This window comes from Staurois parvus, unplaced genomic scaffold (genome assembly GCF_062004578.1).
Source record: "Staurois parvus isolate SC_StPar_1 unplaced genomic scaffold, SC_StPar_1.0 ptg000299l, whole genome shotgun sequence".
Taxonomy (NCBI): Eukaryota; Metazoa; Chordata; class Amphibia; order Anura; family Ranidae; genus Staurois; species Staurois parvus.
Window position 1 is genome coordinate 7,283,485 of NW_028318095.1, and position 25,114 is coordinate 7,308,598.

The 25,114-nt window shown below is 39.2% G+C and overlaps 1 protein-coding gene across 2 annotated transcripts in view; it reads left to right on the top strand.

Moving 5' to 3' along the window:
- The window catches only part of CADM2 (cell adhesion molecule 2), a 565,882-nt gene that overhangs the window by 154,292 nt on the left and 386,476 nt on the right, over positions 1–25,114 (top strand). Inside the window, exon 2 of one of the 2 annotated variants that reach the window (XM_089682919.1) lies at positions 23,644–23,793. In XM_089682919.1, the coding sequence (XP_089539045.1) occupies positions 23,644–23,793 (150 nt within the window). Of the gene's footprint in view, positions 1–23,643; positions 23,794–25,114 lie in introns of those variants that run through there. The other variant, XM_089682918.1, reaches the window with a different exon arrangement.

Below are 25,114 nucleotides of genomic sequence, written 5' to 3' on the forward strand. Positions count from 1 at the left end.
ACAGCGCTGAGCGAACTATCGGCACTTTATAAATACTGTATAATAATAATGAAATAATAATATAAGTACCTGAAATAAACAAATAATAAAATAAATAAGTAGACTTAATGTAATTTTGTGTTCATCTTCTGATTTTTTATGCATATTCAAAGTGTCTTCAAAGAGGCACAAATTCCTCTAAACTGCTGTGAAATCTAGCTGTCCTTTTAATATACGTAGGTATTTCACTGGATGCTTCTGCTGACAGGCAGCTTAGATAACCAATCACAGAAAATTAAAAACGAAGTTCTGGAAAAAAAACTAGATTTACGAGTTATCAAAGTAGGTCTGCAGGCAGTTTCAAAAGCTAGATTAGCTGAAAACAATAGCAACAGTTAATATCTATTTAATAGTAGACACACCATTGACTAGCTAAGGTTAAATAAATGTATTGCTAATGTGCAGCATTTTCAAATGAATCATGCTAGCTCAAGAATGAGTAAAATGAAAATGGCAGGTAAGGAACACCATGAAATGAAATTTCCTCATTAAACTAACCTGCTCTGTCAGTCATGAAAAGATAATAATTGGTAAATTGTATTGGAGTTAAAAAGTAATCAGAGTTTAGTCAAAGTGGCATGTTTTACTTTTACTTTTAATTGTATTCAAATGAGTGAGATTCGTATTGTTGTTTGTCTTGTGTTTATAATGTTTGATATATTCTTTTGCTGTCGTAGACTTGTCTTCTAGACTTGTATTCTATTGCTGTCATAGTCACTTCAAACAGACTTAAAAAGTAGCAACTTTGGAATATCCTTGAAAAGTATAAAGTGGAACTACGCTGCATCTAAGCTCCACAAACCAAAAACACTATTTAATCCATTTTTAATATTCGGAGCAAACTCCCTCGCCCCTCCATGTGTCCATGCTTTATTTTGCAGAGAAATTACTTTGAGAAATACCCCCTAGAACTCAGGCCATGGACATCTTGAGTAAGGACAAATGATTCATGTAGCATTAACTTCTTGGAATCCATCTGCCCTTAGCTCAGGCATGCAGGCAGAAGATTGTGCTTAGCTTAGAAAACCCCTCCTCTCCTCCTGAAGATTTCTGGAATATATGACATCATTTGTCTAGGTCTGAAAACCAAGAAGTAACTGAAGAAATGTGAAAATAATGTTTACCACAAGAGCTGTATATATAATATACTGTACTTTCCTATTTATTTACTAATTCTTGCAGCATAAGGATTAAAAATAGTTTGTACTGACTGAAAGAGTGCAGTTCCACTTTAAGACACTGGACTGTAGAACTGCAAAAGTCCTAATAAAAGTGTCCATTTAAGAAAGGATTTCTACTTTATTGTATGTTTTGTTATCACAGATTTTCCATTCACATTTAATAGAACTCTACCTGGGTATTTCTGGAAAGATGTTGCTAAGAACCACAAGACTCTAAGAAATGCACAATCACAAATCATTGTTCATTGATATTATGACTGAAAGCTGAAATCTGTTTGGTGGCTAAAGCTGGCCATAGATGGCATGGTTTTCTTTTCTACAACCATGGGTTGCAGGAGAGAAAATCACTTGATTCCCCCATCAACACAGTCAGTGTTGATGGGGAATCATTCCCACGTGTTCTCCTGAAGGGGGACGGGGGGGAGCCACACAGTGATAACTGCTAGTGGCCATAATAACTGCAATAATAATAAACAAACAGAGGGCGCACTGGCCTAGTGCATTATCCTTTAAAGGCTTTAATATATAAAAAGGTAAGTATTATACTCACATAGTAAATAAAGGTACAAGTTCATCTCATGAGTACAGCACAAACAGTACGCAAACATTAAGATGTGACCAGGGGCGGACTGACAACTCATGGGGCCCCCGGGCAATAGGGGATCATGGGGCCCCTGTGTCCTTGCCCAAACTCAAAAAAGCCTATGAAAAAGGTACCAGGGGCATCTCATGGGGCCCCCTACTGACCCTGGGCCCTCGGGCAGTGCCGAGTTTCCAAATGGTCTGTCTACCCCTGCATATGACAGAACGATGGGACATCCACAGGCTGATGCATTTCAAGGACTTATCCTCTTCCTCAGAGCCCAAAAGACTGTTAGCTGCTCCTGGACTGATATATGGTGTGTGAAATCAAAACTACCAAGCAGTCCAGGGGTGTCTCCATGCCACCCATGGGTGTGCATTAACCCTGTGTGTGTCAGAAAGCTAAGAAACAGCCCCTTTATATGTTTTTGTCTTACAGACTGTAAAGAGCATGCAAGACCACAAAGAAATGACACCACCATCCAGATTATGAGTGCTGCATGATCAAAGATAAAAATATATATAATATAAAAAAAACAATGAATAGTATAATAAAACGATAAAATAAATTGGGCTTACCCATAACCCTTTTTCTCTCCACTGCCCCGCTCTTCAATCAAATGACAAGATTGTGTAAGCTAAAAGTTACCTTTATCAAGGCTTACACAGGGCTGGGTGCTCTGACTCCATGTGACAGTTCCAAGCCAATCACCAAGAATTGGTGCTGTCACATGGAGTGAGTCACAAAGTTCTCTGAACTGGGAAGTAGCGGGTAGGAGAGTGGAAGAGTATAGGAAAGGTTATTATGAGCTGCCCAGGAAAGGGGCAATAAAGCAAAATGGTTGCTTTGCCTTTCATAGGCAAAGCACACATTTGCAGTAAACCCTAGATGAAAAGATTACAAGCAGTTTTCATTTTTCCATTACTTAGTGAATCAGGTTCCTGGAACAAGCAAAGCGGTGATGAATCGAAAACATCCAACCAGGGGCGGACTGACCATTTGGAGGGCCCGGGGTCAGTAGGGGGCCCCATGAGATGCCTCTAGTATCTTTTTCATAGGCTTTTTTGAGTTTGGGCAAGGACACAGGGGCCCATGATTCCCTATTGCCTGGGGGCCCCATGAGTTCTCAGTCCGCCCCTGCATCCAACCTGTATACTTATTTCTAGAGATTGAAATATCTTCTGACATGTATTCTTCAAAGCAAATGTATAACAAAAGTAAAGTTTCAATGCAAATTAATTGCATATACCTGGCATTTCTGTCATTGGTCTGTGCCTGGAAATTGCATAGAATCATTCAAAAAGGCCCTGGGTGAATTCTGCATTAGCCAGGTTACTGACTCACAACAACAGACATGGCGGTAGTATTTGACCACTGGCAGAGAAACTACTACATAGCCAAACACTTCTTTCTTAGAGAAGGATTTCATTTAAAGTAGTCCAAATATCTTGGACCCATATTACGGCTAGAAGCTACTTTTAGGGTCTCTTCTGAAAGTAATAACGTGTGACATTTTGATTACTTTAAGGTTGGTTGACTGATTATGAGTTTAGTAAGTTCACACTTTATAACTGCAAGGAAAAATCACATTAAATAATAGGAAATATATAGTATTACATAGTGTACAGTGTTTTTTGTGCAAATTGGGGAAGTCTGCTGCCAGCTGAAGTTTAAAAATAAAACTCAGTCTACTGCTGATCCACTGATATTCTTTCCTGTCTGTTCCTACGCTCCAATTCTATATGGAAGGCCTGAAAACCTGTTTCTTTCTAGTGGCTTGTGCCAAACACATTTACATATACACAATCAGTCAGACCATAATACAATTACCTTCACTCTACTATACATAGAGAACCCTAAATCAATATGTAGGCAGGGGTTAATTCACTGCCCCTTTGGGGGAGAACTTTACTTAAAGTCCTCTCAGGAAGTGAGGTGAGTTCACACCGTTCCTGGCAGAATCTTATATAATGGAGGGGTGGAGCTTACCCAGTGTTCAGTTGGCTGATGGGAAATACAGAGCCTGATCTAAGAATGGGATAAAGACTTAAAACATTTATGCTTACCCTAGGATGGGTACCAGCACACCATGGATTTCCAGAGCGGGTCAAAGCTTTTATTAAGAGAACACATCATTAAAACAGAAGCAACATTTTGGATCCTTGCAGGACCCCTTCGTCAGGCATGTGAGATCACATGCCTAATGAAGAGGTCCTGCAAGGCTCCAAAATGTTGCTTCTGTTTTAATGATTTGAATGCTGAATAAAAGCTTTGGACCTACTTTGGAGATCCATGGTGTGCTGGTGACATTCTCTTGCTCTAACTACCAAGTAAGAGGACTTGTTATGTTATTAAATGGAAGAGATCACATTTATTGAAACTGTTACTATGGACTACCTCACTGTTAATAAAATGGAGCTTTACTGAGCCCATAGCTGCTTTCCAGATACCTATTCTTTATGTGCATGTGAACAAGGCCCTACTGAAAATTGTACTGCAATCACTGGGCCTCATAAAAAAATGTTTGTAGACTTTTTCTTATTTTATTTGTCAATACTGCACTGGGAGAAAGAAAAGGAGATTGTGATTGCTTTCGGTGGTCAATACGGATAACCAAAAATTGGTATTCCTTTAGACATTTATAAACAAGAGCCATTTCTTCCTTCCTCTCTGTTTTTAATAAATTATGGTTTCAATTTCTAATAATACCATGCATCATAGTGTGTGAAAACAAAAGTGGCTGCTTACTGGACCTAGTATGGGTCAGGCTTACCCTGTGTACGGTAAATGATTTATTAATTTTTTCCCTATCATGTAAGCCCAGTAACACAAGGCTGGTTCATGCATAGTTAACTAGGTCTCTTCCAGTCTTCCCAAGGGAGCACACAAGTCTTTATTGCCAGCTTACATGTATGCTGCTTAGTAGAAACAAATTGTCAGAGATGAAAGGTTTGCTGGAGATTACCCTGTAATTAAGAAAAGCACATACAAAACTGTTCTAGAAATGGGGCGGAAAACAAGTGAGCTTGAAAGGAATATTGAGGCAAATGTCTGGCTATATGAATGCCTTGTGTGGCACTCGAGTTAATCATGCAGTGAAAGAGATGATATAAAAGGACTTCATTGATTTATTTATTGAATCGTTCTTCTCTGGAAGCCTCTTGGACTGATTATCGCACCAAGAATAACAGCTTTGCATATAAACAATTTAGGGATGCAGATTAAATGTAGTTATGAATGTTATATTCCCAGAGGAAACAGAAAATGTGACAGAAGATGCTGCATATGCTGTATACAATATTAAGCATGACTAATCAGAATTGTTTTAAATGTAGGAGCTTTTTTATGAAAGATTTATAGTTGCCCCCCAAAATGTTTTCACTTGCTTTGTTTGAAAATGATTTGCAGAGCTGAGGATTGGAGATGGGTGCTCCTTGAAATCTGAAAGTTGCAGTGCCACCCATGATGACCTCATGCTGACTCCCAGTTCCTGAGTTTATCCACTTGAGCTCTGGAAGGTTTTACCTTTATATTCATGACCATGCCATTTTTTTCTCTTTAACACTGCACAAATTTATTTGGTAGTTGCGCGGTCATGCACCACTGTGCCAAAATGAAATATACAGTATATATATATATATAGATATATATAGATATATATAAATATATATATATATATATATATATATAGATATATATATATATATATATAGATATATATATACAGTATATATACCACATAAATAGAGCTTTCTTTCAGTGCTATTTGATCACCACTAGGTTTTTCATGTAAATGAAAAAAAAGACAACTTTTTGAAAGAAAATCAATATTTCTTACTTTTTGTTATAAAACATCCAATAAAAAAAAACCAATATAATTTCTTCATAATAATTTTTACTAAATATCAGTTTGTTCCTTCTCCCTGTTTTGCAGGGAGAAGAAACAAACAGATTTATCCCTCTGTACAGAGCCCTGTGTTGTTTGTCAACACAGTGTTCTGGGCTGTGATTGGACACAGCTGATCAGCAGGTCTCAGCCATGATTCATTGGCTGATACCTGCTGAAAAAATCCTGCTGTGTTCAATCACGGTGTGAGTCACTTGGGGAGGGGGTGCCCTGAACCCGGAAGACACTGCCGACATACAGGTGAGTGATTGTGCCTGTATGAGCCACCTGCCCACAGTAAAATGCGGGTGGTGGTCAGCAAGTGGTTATAAAATAGCTGACATTCCTGTTAATTATGAGGCACTGTTATTTGTTTTCATGTTTTACTGTTGTGTACACTCAGGAGCTGAACTCTATACAGCTATCAAAAGTTGTTTTTCAAAAGAACAAGCTCTATAGCAGATCTAATAGTAACAGGGCTAAGACCATTTAAGAGTGGCAGGAGTGCCTACAATGATCAGCTTTTATTTATTTATTTAAAACATTTATCTCAAAAGGAAAACACTGTTTGCTTTAACTGCATATAAAGTATTAGCTGGAGTTTGGATTCAATTTGTTGGTGTATTTACATTTTCTAGTACATCTAACACTCCCCTCCCCCTAGACTGACAATACTGCTGTCCAAATCTAATGCCTTCACATCTAATGAATTGGTAAGCTGCAATATCTTTGGTTTGGGGTTTATTATCACTTCAAGTTTATCTTTTACTAGGCTATTCATTATTTTTAGTTTGACCTCTGCTTTAGTGCCTTGAGGCCAGTCAGCTGTTAGGCCAATTATTGTGAGTCTTCAGGCACTTCTGAACTCTCATTTATGGTTACAGAGTCATCCTTAATGTAAGATAAAGGGGCACATAAGCCTTATATAATTAAGAATACACAGGTATAATAACATAAAGTGGTCTTCTTCCAGGTTTGGGATCTTTGGCCATCTTTATTGGCCATGCCTGACATTCAGCAGATGTTTGCATTGTACATTGAGCCGTGCAATTGACCAATGTCAAGAAGACTGAGAACAGACAGGTTATATATGGTATAGTATGCCTCTTCTGCAATAAAAAAATGGCCTGTTTGCACATTTTAGGTTTTTTTTAGGTAAAGTTCCAAAACATAACTGAATGTTCAAATTTCTGCAAGTCTAATTTCAACGAGCTATTTTTAACCTCTTCACGCTGCCTGTACGCAAATATGCAGCCTCTCGGCAGCTGGGCCTTGATGCCGAGCGGCTGCATGCTTGTGTACCATTTGTAAACAAACATGTGTTGAGAGTACGCATCCTGCGTGCTCCCAGCATATGTGTTGGCGTCCCACAGAAAGGTCCCGATCTCTCCTTGCGATCGGGACCTTTCCGATCATGTGACTGCTGTGACAGCCAATCACGGCTGTCACATGACCTTAAACCCCGCACTGCCTCCTGGCATCAGAAACCCCTTAAAGGGTCGGGAGGCGCCGGTGTGAAGGAGTTAAAGTGCAACTCCAAGTAAACAGCTTAATGCAAAAAATAAATCACATTCTTCTTCTGACGTACAGCACAGTCAGATCCTCACCCTCCTCTGCAGCTTAAAGTGATTGTAAATGCTATTTTTGTTTAAACTTGTGAGTGGCATTTTTATCTTATTTTAGATAAAGTGTTATAAATGATAAAGCACTATTTCTGCCTATTCAATTTTTTTAACGGACTGTTGGTCCTGATCTCACTTTGTGTCATGATGTCAGCTAGCCCCTTCCCTACGCGTTACACCACAGGTCACGTGGCTTCCTCAGGGGGAAGTGATGAAAGAGTGAAGGAGCATCAAGTTAGATCCTATTATATATGGGACTTCATTTATATATATGTTTTGTATATGGGACTCTTTTTTGAGTTTATAATAATCATTTTTTTCTGAATATTTATGAACTTATGTTTGTGATTAGGTTTTCAATAGGTATTTATTAGCAGGAAGGGTGTGTGAAGAGTGATAGTGACTTTAATTGAAGTGTTGTTTTTTTCATTATATTATAATTTTAGTTTTTTGGCTGCTCGCGTGATTATTACACCTATTTTTTAATAACAAACAGAATTATATTAACCTACTTACCTTCCCTGTACAATAGAATTGTACAGAGCAGACCTGAATCTCCTCTTCTTGGATCCCCCACTGGCATTCCCCACTGCTCCTCTTCTTGGTGTGCCCCCATAGCAAGCTGCTTGTTATAGGGGTGCAACAAACCAAGCAGCCTGCATGAGTCCAAAGACGCAGACTGCACAAATTGGCCCCACCCCCACTCCATCATCACAGGATTTGACTGAGAGCAGTGGGAATCGAGGGCTCCCGCTGCCTCTGAAAATCCTGCGAGACCAGGAAGTGAGGTAATGAGGTAAATATAAGGGAGGGGGGTGATACCACTACCTAAACATTTTATATCTTAATCACATCCGTTGACCTGGTGCATATATGCCGTCTTTCAGGGGGTGGGCTTAAAAGCTAAGTGGCCGCATCTATGCGTCCCTAGGTAAACACTTTGACTGTGCTGAGAATGCGTTCCCTGCTAGCTCCCAACACAGTTACCAAAGGGTACCGGAAAGCTCCTGATGCATACTTGTGATCAGGAGCTCTCCGATCAGATGACCGCTGTGAAAGCCAATCACAGTGGTCACATGATCGGAATGCTCGCCTCCACCTCCCAGCATTTCAAACAAAAGGGCCACATCAAAAGGGCCAGTGGATGGTGGCAGGAAGGGATTAAAACAGAACTTTACCGATAACAACTTGATAAAAATAATGTTCTGTAGCAAGGAACATACATTCCACAGTAATAATTTTGCTACCAAAATTATTGTGTGCTGTAAATTGCCTTCAGCATTACTTCTTGCTGGAGGCTGCCATTTTACAGAAGCCCAGAGCTCCTGAGCAGCAATAAATCTTTTGGCAGTGAAGGAGCAGCAGCACAGGGAGTCTCTCACTTTCTTTTCTGTTCCTGTCAGCACATGTGCACTGCAGCAGAGCCTGATTGGCTGCAGCTAGTGCTGGCCCTCCTTCTCCAAGTTCTACAGTCCTTGAGATTACAGGATACTTATGTCATGACACTTATGGGTTTTTAGACTATTAAACTAGTCTTATGCATTTAAATCTAATTAAATCAAGCCATTTTGTTATAATTTAATGAATGCGTATCTGCCATAAATAGCGTAGTTTTATTGGCAAGTTACCAGCAGAATCAAACTTTTGTGTAGGGCAAATCAGGCTTTCGCATTTGGCATAAATTTGCCATTTTGTTTGTGTTTGTGAAACATTTTTTTTACATTTATTTTTCAGTTATATTTTATATATTTATATTTTATACATTTTACATTGTTCTTGTGACAGTTTTTGCTTAAAACACATCACTATGTAGGAGGTGGTCAGGGAATCGTCTTATCCCGGTGCAGTGCTAGTTTTGACCAGCATGGTGGATTGTATGAATTAAATGGTGGTCTTATAGTAATCTTGTCTCTCAGTCTGTTTCTGTGCTCCTTGCTGGGCGGCAAAGTTGATTAATCTCTCCAGTGTCTTGCTTGTTTCCATGACATTAAAGATTCCCTCATATTGTTTGTATTAGGACTCTAGCACATTCTAATTTATCTCCGGATTGGAAAGTTGTTTATGGTAACAATGATTCAGACCCCTAAACTATTGTTACCTTACACTATTTCTTTATCAGTTTATTTATTTTGTTCTGACATATATGAATGGCAGGTTGCAAACTATGTTATTGAGTTCTTGTCTGAGTAATGCTACCATCAACTTGTTTTACTTTTTGCTATGCAGTCATTTTCCTAGTATTACCCATATAGCCTGTCTGGTGAAATAATAACTTGCCAATGTATTTTCAAATATTTGCTTTGTATGATCTGGCTTGGATATTTAGTCTGCCTGTGGGGATGGAGTTCTGCAACTTGGTATTGAGGGAAAAGAACACCAACTAAAAACAAAGACTAAAACTTTTATATCTGCTGCGCCTGCATGCTAAAGTTAATTTAGTTTTCCAGCAGAGACAGGCACCATTATATTCTGAAAGCTAGAAATGTTTTATATACTTTTTTTTAAATTGTATAGTTAATAAAGGGCCCATGAATGTCATTTTCTAAGGAGTACTCTGTATTACATTCTAAAGATGGGTATACACGTATAGTTTTATTTTCATTCAGCCAGTGGATTAAGTACATGGACCATCAATATAAAGTCATTGTCTGATCTGTTAAGTGGCTGTAAACTCCTCCATATACCCAGTGAAGTGACTGGCCTCAGGCTATACACAGAGAAACAAATCCTCCTACATAAGTTGTATCTGTTTATCTACAGTCTTCTCTTCATCAGTTCAAAGTCCACACTTAATAAAGCTTGTCTGAGAGTTCAGAAAAAGGGGGTGTAGAGCTTAAGGTACACTCTGGGAGGAGTGGGGAGAGCTCTGAGAGCTGATTGGAGGAAAGAGACACACACCCCCTCCACACAGCTCACAGGAACAGAGCTGAGGCTGTCAATCAAAGGCTGTGTCCTGGAGGTTCCTCCTCGTTACCATTTTTCTCTTGTGTCAGGAAAACATGCACAAGTGATTCATGCTGATAGCAGAGGAATGAAGCAGCAGGCAGAAATTACACTTAGTGCTCTGGATTGAGACAAGTACACTATACAGGGATATGCTTTGTTCATATTTCATGTATGAGATTTGCAACCACTTTAAAGCTGAACTCCAAGTAAGATCTTTATTACCTACTTACATTGACCCAGCTGGGACCAATGTTATTATGCAGATCTCATACCTGAGTGGATAGTGGGGAAGCTGGCAAGCACTTCTGTAGTCAGCTCTAGTACAGTGATAGCCATAATTTTCAGGTCCTGTGCTGATTGGATTCCCCTCTGCACACTGACCACAGGGGGTCACTTACTTTGCACTGCCACTATTTAAATAATAGTTTTTTTTAAATACTAAACAGTGGATAAGGTGGAAAGGAAGGGTAATGAGGTCACAATCTCCCTCTTGTCCAATCAAAGAATGCCTTGTATTCATTAAAAAAATATGGTGCGTTTTGTGCATGGAGGCTGTGCTAAGTGAGCAACCTCCTGTGGTTACTGTACAGAGGGGAGGTTGCACAGGACCTGGAAGATTGTGATGGATTGTGGCGTCTGACCCCTGCCCTTCTCACCAACTTGTGACAAAGGACCAGCCAATCTCACACTGTGCTGTCACTTGCGTAACAGTGCCACTCTCAGCTGCACCCTGCACAAAGATTTTCCAGCTCGCGGGACCACAATCTATGTGCCAGCAGTCTGAGAGTGTTACTGGGTTAGGTTAATTACGCAATTAACCCTTCACACTGCCACCACCGCCTTTTTATAGAGAAGGAGGAAACTCAAAAATGGAACTCTTGTGTCGGTGGGTCGCAGCGGGAGGAGCACTATAGAGTGGCGGAACTCCTGGGAGAGGAGCTGTTTCCAGTGAGGAGGGAGAGCCGTTTGCACTATGGAGGATCTTTTTTGTTTCATTATGATCCTGGAAGATGCTTGCTGTTAGCTGTGTGGAAGCTTGGGATTGAAGGACGCATATCATCACTGAGGGGAAGCCTGTCCTGTCTGTCCTTATTAGGATCGGTGTGATCCCTAAAGCGAGCTGGCCCTTTGGGGTCGATGTAAGGATGTGAGCTGGCATTTTGGCCACTGAAGGATAGTCACCTATTGATCACCTACACATCACCATTTGCATGAGAGTGGAGTTGGAGCACCATTATATGTTTTGGGACATTTATTTTTGTTTGCTGTTGGCTCTGGATATTTGTTAATGATATTCACATTTTTGTTGTGTGTTGTATGACACGTAACACTGTTTTGCACAGTTTATGTTCCCAAGAGGAGGGAATTCACGTATTGCACGTATTATTTATTTGGATCCCTCTAGTGTGGTTTTTAGGGGAGATTGATTGTTGTGCACTTCTATCTATATGTTTATCACATTAATTGATTATTGATATTATTATTTAGTTTGTTTTAGCGCTACACTGTGTTATTATTGTCACTTACACTTATTAGGTATAAGGTTAGTGTTAGCAGCTTTAGGGTTAGGGCTCCATTTTAGCGCAGGAGGATCCTCTTTACAAATCCTAGCAATAACATTATGATAGTAGCAATAGCATCTGCAACACACACTGTCACCACAGACAGGGATATTCAGAGAATTATTGTATACAGTAGCACTCTTCAAGAGACAGGGATTCTTTAGTTTGCATTAAAAGCTTTAGATACAGTTTCAACACTTTTCAAAATGGTGCAATTAAAATATTTACATAAAAATATATTACAAAGACATAAAGCGAACAATAAAGCAACAGAGAAATAAAAGAAAGGAGTTAAGAAGGCAGAATACTTGCAAAGTCCTGGTTTAGCAGAGTCCAATTGTCCGAGCAAAAACATTGCCTTGACTCTTAAGTCTGATAAGATGTTTCTTGATTGATGTTAAACGAGAGCTCCCCTCACCAGGACTGTCAGTCCTTTTCTATGATATTAAAGGGGTGTCACCTGAGAACAAATAACCAATCATCCGGTTTAGGAGATGGGTGCTAGGAGGTCACCAAGTTCCAACTACCATTTCATACTAATATTAATAACTTCCAGTATTTGCAGGTGGTATTCTAGCAACTGGCAGATTAATATTCAGAATTACCTTTGTCACCCAGGACGTTCCTATGTGCTAACATAGTCATGTATGACCTGTATTTGTTCGGCAAGAAATGCCCTATTCAAATATATACCTAATATTAAGGTGTCCAGTTCCTGTTGAATTCTATGAATTGTATGCAGAATTGTTACATGGGGAATAGACATTTTATGGCACGCTCTGCATTCCTAGAGCTCTAATGGTCTTACAGGTCATGTGTGACGGCTGGACTGAGTTATTGTTTTATGATAGGGCAGAGGAAAAGTGTCTTTGCAAAATAGACATCCTGCCAAGACTAATTAGCGGTTTACAGCTCTGGAGCTTGCCTCTATTTTTGTTTTATTCAAGATAAGAGGCTTTTTTGAAGTTCGTTACAATTTACAGCTACACATTCCATTTTTCAAGAGGAAGGAGGAGGGGTGAAAGATGATTGTTCATGAAAAACAAAATGGCTGAGACTTTAATAAGATAGCTGTCGCACACAGCTTCCATGTCTCTATTGCGCATAATCGTTACAGCTCCTGTCATTGAATTCTGACTACAGTGATTGTCAGTTTCCCCAGTGCCCCTTCAAATATAAGATATGCACACTGGACCAATGTAAGTATGCAGTAAAGATCACACCTGAATATCAGCTTTAAGTCTATGGTATGAAGACAAATTGTTACCAAACCCACAACAGTAAAATCAGCCTCACTTCTCTATAGAAACCAATCAGCTTCTAACCTCAGCTTGTTCAATTAGGCTTTGGCAAAAAAACTGGAAGCTGATTGGTTTCTGTGCAGAAATTAGCCTGATTTTGCACTCCCCAGCTTTAGTAAATAAACCCCATAAAGTCGCATGACAAGTCACAGCCCATGTATTACAATGGAAGCTGTTTAAATTGTCTTTCATGCAACTTGAGTGCCATAGACTGCAATATAAACTCTCAAAAGTGGCATGAAAGTTACATCTTAATGTTATCAATGGGACAGCTGTGCAACAGTTAAAGCCAAAGTCAACAGTCAAAGCAGCATATAAGTTGCACCCATCCAAAGTAGTGTTTTTTACTGATAAATATTGAAAATGGGGCACATTTTTTACTGCCAGCCTGAAAAATGATTTTGAAAACTAAAACAAACAATATTTAAACAGTATAAACACAATTTGGAAACACTGGCTATACCCATAACAATTAATTTGACTGGTTTACACTTACAAAAGTCAAAACAACATGACAAATTATCAGCCCCTAATATTCAGACAGTTGTAAAAACACAGATTTTTACAAACTATCCATAAATTTACTGATCGCTGACAACCCTTATGTGAAGTCACAATGAAAACCACAAGTATGAATGGATCCCAATGCCTAGTATACACGATGAGAATATCAGACGAATGATCGTCAGGTTTTTTTTTTCATGCTAGTCTCCATATTGAAAATGAAGAGGTTACTAAACTTACGAAAATTCTGGTACAACAGATTAGAATTTCAGAAGTGTTGTCATTTATTGTATTGTATTTGTACTGTATTTTCGGGCAACAAATGTACTGATTAAATGAAAATAGTATGATCTGCTATCATACGAGAAAATCTTTAGGGCTTGTCCCTTCGACTATTGTCGCATGAACTGGCATGATCGGCTCTTGATAGCTGTATACTAATGATCAGATTATCATATGATCGCTCCTCGTTCGAAAATTTCCATACAATTTTCTTATCATATGTATGGGCCTTAACTCAGATAACTCAAGTAAAAGAAAAGTGGTTAATGTTGTTAGGGCAAACCTATAGTTACTTTAAAGTTTAAAAAGGTTTATCCAAAGTCAAAACATTTTCATTGTTGTTGGTTTAAAGTAGAACATTTTTAAAACTCTTGTCAACTTGTCATTTTTAAAATTCTCTTTTGCCCTCTGTGTACCATTGAGTTGATCTTCCTTCATGCCTTGCCACATAGATGCAGAGAGGGCAGGAATCTCTACAAAATGAGAGAAATCTTTTCTAGTGAGAACTAAATTTTTTAATTTTTCTCAGTTCAATTCCTGGTGGCAATGATCTCCAGGACTCAATGACTTGATCAGTGTAAAGGCTCGCTGCGGGTACCATGTGACCACTGTGGCCAATCACAGCAGGTCACATGACAATTGTAAACAATGGACAGCTTCCTTTCATGCCATCTATTGTGTACAATTGGGTTGCTAGCTGTGATTGGTCACAGTGATCAAATGGTTCAGACTGGTCAATAACAGCTAATCACAACAAAACAAAATTAAATAATTGATTTAATTAAGTAAAATGCTTGCTTACAGCAACGAAACTCAGTTTCACTGATCACTGCCACACCAGTTATATGAGAAAGCTGTACTGCACTGGTGACAGTATGTGAAAAAAAAGTGAAAACTTTTTTGCCATTTCTTAATTTTCCAAAAAATCATGACAAAAAAATGACAACTTCAAAAAACTTGCCATGCTTCTTAATAAATACCTTGCACTGTATACTTTCCAAAAAGGGCTAATTTAGCGGATATATGTACTGTTCTGGCATTTTTGGGCCTCAAGAAATGAGATTGGTTGTCAGTATATCAGGATTGATTGATTTTCAAATATACATATATACAGTAGTTTGTGGACTCTATAACTCTCCTACAGAATAAATAATATACATTGATTTGGGTTGTTTTCCGCAAAGAAATATAGCAGACTACATTTTGGCCTAAATTTATGAAGAACAATTATTTATTAGCAAAAACAGAAACAAAGAAAAATGTGTTAATTTTTCAAAATGTTCGGTCTTTATTCGTTTTTTAGCAAAGAAATAAAAACTGCAGTGGTGATTAAATGCCACCAAAAGAAAGCACTGGTTGTGTGAACAAAATTCTAAAAAAAAAATTTGGGTACAGTGTTGCATGACCGTGCAATTGTCATTTAAAGACAACAGTGCTGAAAGCTGAAAATTGGCCTTGGCAGGAAGGGGGTAAAAGTGCCCAGTATTGAAGTGGTTAATCACCACTGGGTTTTTTATTTTTCGCTATATATATTAAAAAATACATTTTGAAAAAATCATTTGTTTGCTTAGTTTTCGTTATAACATTTTGAAAATAAATAATTTTTCTTCATAATTTTAGACCAAAATGTATTCTGCTACATTTTGGGAGTAAAAATAATATGTATGGCAGTGATAAGGACATTAGTACTGGGTATTGTGGTGATCAGGACATTAGCATGAGATATGGCGGTGATCAAGACATTAATCAGGATGATGGTATGGAGCATGGGCTGATCAACACACTGGTATGGGGTATGGTGGTGATCAGAACGTTGGTATTGGGTATGGTGGTGATCAGAACACTGGTATGGGGTATGGCAGTGATCAGGACACAGGTATATTATTATTATTATACAGTATTTATAAAGCGCCAATAGTTCGCTCAGCGCTGTACATTACAAAAGGGAGACAGAACATGTGACAGAACAATACCAATACAATGCAAAACATGAGGGGATTGAGGGCCATGCTCTTTCAAGCTTACAATCTAGGAGGGAGGGGATGGTGGCACAGGAGGAGATAGCTGTGGGGGATGGAGTGGTAGGAAGAGTGCAGGAGGTCGGTCAAGTTAGCAGGGGGTGGGGTAGGCTTCCCTGAAGATGTATATGGGGTATGGTGGTGAATGGGATGCTGGTATGGCATATGGGGTGATCAGGATGCTGTTATGGGGTATGGCAGTGTTATTGTGAACACTGGCACAGGTGACAGGGGCTGGCTGCATGTTTATTATTGACTACAACTAAAAAGAGGAAGTATAAGGACCCGTTCAGGTCTCTATATATCCACTAGGGGGCAACTTGTAATAAGAGCTGGAGGGGACTCTATGGATAGATCAAGAAGGAAGAAAACAAGTGCCATCTAGGTGTAGTAGTAAAATAACCATTTAATGCTCAAAAGATAATAGCACTCACAAAGGAGGAATAGGTCAAGGCATGTATGGCAATAGGAGTTGTCATCAGTGTCAGTCTTGGGCCACAGAGTCTGTGAACTGGCATCCAGGTTTTTCTGGAGGCTCCCTGGTTGGTGTGGAATGCAGCACAATAAGCCGTAGTGATGTCAACAACCGGAACTGACGATAAAAATGGCAACACATTGCGGAGCATGCGCTCCTTCTTCAGGCCATGATGGAGCCAACTTGAAAAAGGTATCTATAGGCATTGGGGGTGGATCATTGGCAAGTCCATAGCAGCTATAAGTGATGCACTACAGACACCCACCAATGGCCAGGGACAGAAGAAAATCAACATGAAAGTTATAACATCTACAAATGGCGGTATATATACTGGATTTTTTTATATACTAGTAGTGGCGGTGATACGTGACTTATAGCGGGACTGTAGGACTGCAGCGGGGTGGGGGGGGGGGGACTGACTAACTGCCACTGACATCCTAATGACACAAATACAGTGGTCAGTGCTAATAAAAAGCACTGAAACTGTACTAATGGCACTGGGCAGGGATGGGTTAACATCTGGGGGGATCAAAGGGTTAACTGTGTGCTTTGTTGTGTTTTACATTATGTGCTGTGTGTGTTTTACTAGGTAGACAAGCTGCTTTGTATTGCTCTGCACAAAGCAGCCTGTTCAGGCTGACAGGGGAGAGACCTGTGTTGTTTACATACAGACCTCTCCCCTTTCACTATTCCTCAGTGATCTCAGAGTGCCGGCGGGGAATCTCCGGTCGGGACCTGGTGATCGACAGCAGTTCCTTTCCTTCTCCATACTCTTCTCTTCCCATCACTCTGGTACAAGTTGATCTTGGTCTCATCTGTCCATAACTGTGAAGGCTTTCTTAGATGTCGTTTGGCAAACTCTAATCTGGCCTTCCTGTTTTTGAGGCTCACCAATGGTTTCCATCTTGTGGTGAACCATCTGTATTCACTCTGGTGAAGTCATCTCTTGATTGTTGACTTTGACACACATACACCTACCTCCTGGAGAGTGTTCTTGATCTGGCCAACTGTTGTGAAGGGTGTTTTCTTCACCAGGGAAAGAATTCTTCGGTCATCCACCACAGTTGTTTTCTGTGGTCTTCCGGGTCTTTTGGTGTTGCTGAGCTCACCAGTGCATTCCTTCTTTTTAAGAATGTTCCAAACAGTTGTTTTGGCCACGCCTAATGTTTTTGCTATCTCTCTGATGGGTTTGTTTTGTTTTTTCAGCCTGATGATGGCTTGCTTCACTGATAGTGACAGCTCTTTGGATCTCATCTTGAAAGTTGACAGCAACAGATTCCAAATGCAAATAGCACACTTGAAATGAACTCTGGACCTTTTATCTGCTCATCGTAATTGGGATAATGAGGGAATAACACACACCTGGCTATGGAACAGCTGAGAAGCATATTGTCCCATTACTTTTGGTCCCTTAAGAAGTGGGAAGCACATATGCAAACTGTTGTAATTCCTACACCGTTCACCTGATTTGGATGTAAATACCCTCAAATTAAAGCTGACAGTCTGCAGTTAAACCACATCTTGTTCGTTTCATTTCAAATCCATTGTGGTGGTGTATAGAGCCAAAAATGTTAGAATTGTGTCGATGTCCCATTATTTATGGACCTGACTGTATATATATATATATGTGATTTTGTGCAGCCCTGTAGCAGTAGTTCTGCTATAGGGTGGCGGAGAAGCAGTTAAAGCCTTATGATACAGGTGCTTTGAGGAGGAAGGGGGCCTCAAAACGTGTCAGCCATCTAGCACCTACTGTTCTTTGTTGTGATTTGTTGAAGAGGTCTTTCGATCCTGATTATGGCGATGTGCTGTATTTGGGATATGATAGTTATTTGACTGATGTGTAAACTTTTGTGAGTATTTCAGTGAATTTGAATAATTAAGTGGCATCTGAGGTATTGTACTAGGCCAGTGTGCTCTCTTCTTTTTGCCATTTATGTAAAACAATATGTACAAGGCAAGCAGAAATATCCATCTGTATACTCGATACAATATTCATCAATATACTCTGCTTTGTTACTGTTTTGGGGATTGACTGTTGCTGTCTTCAATCTATCTTTAGTGATTAGAAAGCAAGTTACAAAAAAATAAGTGGGATATGAAGTCTAAAAGAAATAAAGCAAGCGCTAGGTTTTGATAGCAGCAAATGCACTAAGGTAAAATCCCAAATCCTTCAGATAAAATATACATATAAAAAGCGCAGTGCTAAAAGATGTAAATTCATAAGCATGTATCCTAAATACAGCATATTAGAAAAGGTGATCCCAATAATTAAAAGTCCATGTAAAACTTCTGAATAAAAAGCACCTTAATTAATACTGCGTTTATGTCATGAAATGAATAAATAAACACAGTTCATCAAGTCAGGCCTCCTGATGATGCCAATATTCCCAATAGATATGGTATTCTCAGGTGGTGCAAAAAAAATGAGTAAAATGCGCACTCACCAGATGTGCTTAGAAAGGCACGTTGTATCATATAATGGTAGCCTTGTTTGGTGTCCCTTCACTGGACAGGTCTGGATACAGCCTGGCGGTAGTCAGCACTCCATTTAGTCACAGGAAAGGGCACTCAACCGGGATTCTCTTTAAGTAGATGTGTGCGTCACCCTCTTATGGATAGTTGGGATGATCATCAGGATATAGCTGGGTGACTTAAAGTACTCGGTGCACTTTAAATTGCTTTTTATTCAGAAGTTTTACATGAACTTTTAATTATTGGGATCACCTTTTCTAATATGCTGTATTTAGGATACACGTTTATGAATTTACATATTTTAGCGCTGCACTTTTTATATGTATATTTTATGGGATATGAAGTCTGACCATTACACCAAAGTGACACTTTTCAGCTCCTGCATATTTAATTTACTTTCTGCACAAACCAAAATGTGTAGGTGTAGGTGTTGCAGTTTAGCTTTATTTTTTAATTACCAGGAGCCTTCCCTCTCTAGGGACATAAAATCAAATTGTTTTGATCATGTCTTTGCATACTCTACAGTCATTAAATGCATTCCAATTCATAAACCTTAGAGTGCATTTCAAGTGTGAAGACTAATTTTTGCTTGGAAAAGCTGCAACAGCTCTATATGTTAGCAAATCATGGGCCTTTTCATAAAGGGAATCTGTCACAAGGCAAAACATACATGATTAGTTTCTGATGGAAGCTGCTGCTTCCATAGTTACTTGCTACCTACTAGTCAAGTTATTACGATAAGCTAATTCACTAGGGTAGATTTGCTGAAGTAGTAGTGAATTTTCATGTTCCCTTTGTATACTAATTATGTGCCAGAGAAATTAAAGTTGAACTAAAACTTTTCTTTTTCATTTTGGATAGTGCAAGGGAGAGTTATAACCCCTATAAAAAAATGTTTGCCATCTGTGTCACATTTCAGAGATTTCCCTTCACTTCCTGTTCCATAGCCAAACAGAAAGTGAGAGGAAATCACTGCAATTATGGGAATCCCTTGGGGACCCCCAGGCAGGGCCAGGACAAGGGGTGGGTGAAAGGAGCGAGGGTGTCCTGGGCGCAATTGTTTGCTGTAGGGATGGGGGTGCCTTCCTTCTGTTACAAGGCTGTTAGGAGTAGTGACAGTGGCAGTGATTTTGATTTTAAATGAATGATTGCTGGACGTAATATCCCCTAAGCTTGCACACCACGAATGAGGGGGTGCAGCTTGGCATCTCTGCCCTGGGTGCTGGATAACCTTTTCCCGGCACTGCCCCAAGGTCACAATTACTAGTGTCCCCATTGGACGATTTCCCCTCTATTACATTTCTGGGAACAACCCAAAATGTGGGATTTTCTTTTACTTTCACTTTTAAAGATAATGGTTAACAGGACAAATAAAGAGGGAAAATCTTCCTAACGGTGGCACAGACAGCAATAAAAACTGACAAGGGTTCTAATCTATCTCCAAACTATTCAAAACTTAAAAAAAAGTGTTGCCTTTAGTTATGTTAAAGCAACACTTGTGAGAGAATGGTAACAGAATGTTCACCTCCCAAGGAGGTATACCTTTATTGGTGCAGAATAAGTTATAAGTGGGAAGGCAATAAAATGCAGCCGCCAGTATAGTGCGGTAGACTGTCCGACCCTCACTAGACCCAAGCATGGAAAGAAGTTCAGCCATGGTATGCGGTGCTCTGGATGTGACATCACTGTGACCTAGGTAAGGGTGGAAGCTGGATCCTGGCTTTGGGACGCAAGCAGAACTGGTAACCGTGACAATGCATTTCACACGCATGCGCATTATCAAGTCTAAAGAATGTATGGTTACCAGCTTTATTTATAGGAGTTAAAAGCACGCGGAAGTCGGTCAGGGACAACAAAGGGGACGAAAAGGATGGGAGGCGGAGTGGACAATCCCCCTGCACAGCACCTTTACAATTATAAGGAATGCAACAATATATTTTTTTTCACTTATTTTTTTTATATAAAAATAAATATAAAAATATGAACTTTGTTTGCCAGTACTGCTGAAGAATTTAAAAAATATAAAATCATATTATTTTTTTATTATACAGGATTTATATATTGCCAAGAGTTTGCTCAGCGCTGTACATAATAATGGGAGACAGTACATGAGACAGCACAGTAACAATATGATTCAATACACGAGGGGTTCGAGGGCCCTGCTACTTGGAGCTTACAATCTATATATAATATATATTATATATATTGTATATTGCATATAGTATAAAGCAGGGGCGAACTGACTATTTGGAAACTCGGGCACTGCCCGAGGGCCCGGGTCAGTAGGGGGCCCCATGAGATGCCCCTGGTACCTTTTTCATAGGCTTTTTTGAGTTTGGGCAAGGACACAGGGGCCCCATGATCCCCTATTGCCCGGGGGCCCCATGAGTTGTCAGTCCGCCCCTGATATAAAGCTAAAAGTGTTAAGCTGGAGGCACTTACTAATTTGGCTCATCAAAATTACATTATAAAATGAGTCAATGCATCTCATTAAAGATTAATGCCTATAAACAACAAAAGAAAATGAATTAATAAATATTAACAAATAATAAAAAAGCTAATAATGTTATTATTAGCTTTTGAGGTTTAAGGATTTTTACAATTTTTCATGTAATTACATTATGTCATTTTTTCCTGTTACTTTTAGATGATTGCATCATATACTATTTCTAATATTTATTAATTAATTTTCTTTTGCCTTTAGTAAGTCTACCTCACTGTGTGTTGGCGTGTGTTGTGTAAAAGTGGTGAGGCGCACTGTAATGGATGCATTTTTACAACACATCACACTGATTACTTCTTTCATACCTTTATGGAAGTGTCACAAAATCACAGTTTGTTCAACATTATACACTCACTGGCCACTTTATTAGATACACCTGTTCAATTTGCTTGGTAACACAAATTGCTAATCAGCCAATCACATTGCAGCAACTCAATGCACTTAGGCATCTAGACGTGGTGATGATGACTTGCTGTAGTTCAAACTGAGCATCAGAATGGGGACGAAAGGGGATTTAACCTTGGCGGTATTCCTGAGTGTAGCTCGGGGTAAAATTTCATTACCAACAGCGGTAACCCCGAGCTACACTCGGGCTTACCATGCGGCGCTGCATAGGGATTCCCTTCAGCGCTTACCTTGTCCTTCGCTCCCACGATGTGTCCCCTGCAGCATTCCCGGCCATCTCCTCCGGCCGATGCCGGGATCCGGCTTCCGTGTTCCGGTCCCTGTGACGTCGGGATGGCAAATTTGAAATTTTTTAAAAATGTAATTTTTTCAAAAATGATTTTTATATAGTAAAACATTGCTGTTTCAATGCATTTCACATATATTTTGTCCCTACTGCTTTGTCCTGTGCCCTGCCTGCATTTTGACTGTTCTTTCTGCCTGGAAACTTAGAAAAGTCCATGGCGTCCAAAAAGCGTCCCTTTAGGTCAAAATCAGTTTTAGACCGGCTAGAGAACAGCGATAGTAAATCAGAACTACTTGCAGAATTGAGTGATAATGATTTGTGGGGGAAATTCATCATCAGACACTGAAAACGATTTTGCGACTTTGCTCAGTGATGTGCGAACTTGGCGCTATATTTCAAATTTCAATGTTTTTGGTTTGATTATATTATTGAATTAAATTTATTATTATTATATTATTATTTTTTATGAGTATTTATTAAGTAAATAATTACTAAGAATTGCAGGCCTACAATACATAACACCAAATTTCCATGCAAAAAAATGGTACCACTTTTGGTACAAAATTCCTGACATAATCATACCGCCAGGGAGGTTAAGTGACCTTGAACATGGCATGGTTGTTGGTGCCAGACAGGCTGATCTGAGTATTTAAAAAATTACTGGTATTTTCATGCACAACCATCTCTAGGGTTTACAGAGAATGGTCCAAAAAAAAGAGAAAATATCCATTGAGTGGCAGTTGTGTGGATGAAAATGCATTGTTGATGTCACAAGTCAGAGGAGAATGGGCAGATTCATTCGAGAAGATAGACATGCAACAGTAACTCATGTCAATATGGACCACAATCTCTGAGGAATGTTTCCAACACCTTGTTGAATCTATGCCATGAATAATTAAGGCAGTTCTGAAGGCAAAAGGGGGTCCACCTGATACTAGCAAGGTGTACCTAATAAAGTGGCCGGTGAGTGTACATTGTAGCACTTTGCATTGATGTGGTGGGCTGTTGTACTTTTGTGCTGCGCACACCACTGTATATGCATGGTGTGAACAGGGGGCAGTTAGAAATTGTTTTCTATGTGTCCCTGTGCTGAATCCACATTGATCTATGTAGACATAGTGTGAACGCGCCCTTGCTAAATTGTTTAGTCCTGAGAAAGGGAAGGTTTTTTTTTTTGTTGCTATAGGCAGTGTTTGCTTATTTGGGGTTAATATATTTCTGTGTGTTGGTTTGAATTACTTCTTTTGCAGCCCTGTGTTCATGCAGAAACGTGTATTTCATCATCATATATACAGTAACCAATCCAAATAAATAACCAAACCTAGAGGTCAGAGTCTCATTACAATGAAATTGAAAAGCATGTTAGGTCCTAAGACTAAGGCCCAGAGCAAATGCATTTTTGATATGTAGCTAGAACAAAGAAATGCTATCCAGAATTGATTGCCTTCCTTTATTTCCCTGTGCATTGTTTTCTCCTGATTATTGTGTGTCTCTCATTCCATATGTTGCTGATGCTTTCCATATAGTCTATGCTATCCTTGGCTCACATTAGCTCTTCTCTTATTCTGCCTCTAGTGACCCAAGGGCAGTTCCCAGTCACATGGAATGTTACAGTCGTTGAAGGAGGAACGGTTAACTTAACCTGTCGAGTGGATCAAAATGATAACACTTCCCTCCAGTGGTCAAATCCTGCTCAGCAAACCCTATACTTTGACGACAAAAAAGGTAATCCTTCCTTTTCTACATCCCAGTTCTGTTCATCACAGGAGCCACACGCTCCATATATATTGCTGTAATTATGAGGCTAGCTCAGACCACCGAGGTCTGTTTTTAGATGCATTACGGTTGGTTTATTAAAGGATTAGAGTCTATTCATGTAGCAATGCTCACTTAATGTGTGCTCACGCTGTTTAGTGAATAAGGTAAAGCTATGTTCACTTACATGTTCAGAAAAAAAACTTGTTTGCAAGAGATTGGATGATTAAAGTGAACATAGCTTCACATTAACCGTTAAAGTGAACTAAAGGCAAAACGTTTTTATTTTATTTCTTTATTTATTTTGAATAGGGAGAGTTATAACCCTGTCAGGTATATTTTTGTTTGTTTGTTTTGGGGCCATCTGTGTCCAATTGGGAACATTTCCCATCACTTCCTGTCTCATAGCCAAAATAGGAAGTAAATAAAAAATCTCTCCAACGTGAGGCAAACCCCTGGTTATCATCAGTGTCCCAAATGGAAGATTTTCCCTCTACTACTGTTCTAATAACCCAAAATTAGAAATTTTCTTTCACTTTCAATGACAGTGGTAAACAGGACAGATAGAGAATGTGAATGTGAAAAACAGACCATTATTCTAATCCCTCTCCACTCTATTCAAAATTAAATAAAAGTTTGCCTTTTGTTATACTTTAAGCTTAAAGTAGTTGTAAACCCTTACATATAGCCAGTAAAGTGACTGGCCTCAAAGATTAAACAAATCCTCCTACATAAGCTGTACCTGTTTATCTGCAGTATTCTACAGTCATGTTTTATAAAGCTTGTCTGAATAAAGTGTATAGAATGAAAGTGAATAAAGTAGCAGAGAGCTGAAGCTGCAGAGCACAGTGAGTAAAACTGTGGGAGCTGATTTGAGGGAGGGGACACATACTCCTTCACACAGCACATAGGAACAGAGCTGAGACTGTCAATCATTTGGAGGTCCCTCCCCTGTCACATTTTTTTTCTTGATGTCAGGAAAACTTGTCAAATGGTCCAAGTTAAAGCAAAGGAAAGAAGCAGCAGACATAAATGACATTTAGTGCTCTTAATTGAGACAAGTACACACTATAAAGGAATATTCTTTGTTCATATTTCATGCCTGAGGTTTAAACCCACTTTAAAATAAAATACTTAGTCTTTAAAGTGCTTTCAGCAGCTGATTTAATTAATTACTGAATATGCAGCTTTTTAACAATTAGATACAGGAGGGTGGAAGCCCCTTTGAAAGCAATTGGAAGTTGACAGCTCCTGTAGCTATTCCCAGACGCTCAGGTGTAATTGCTGAAGC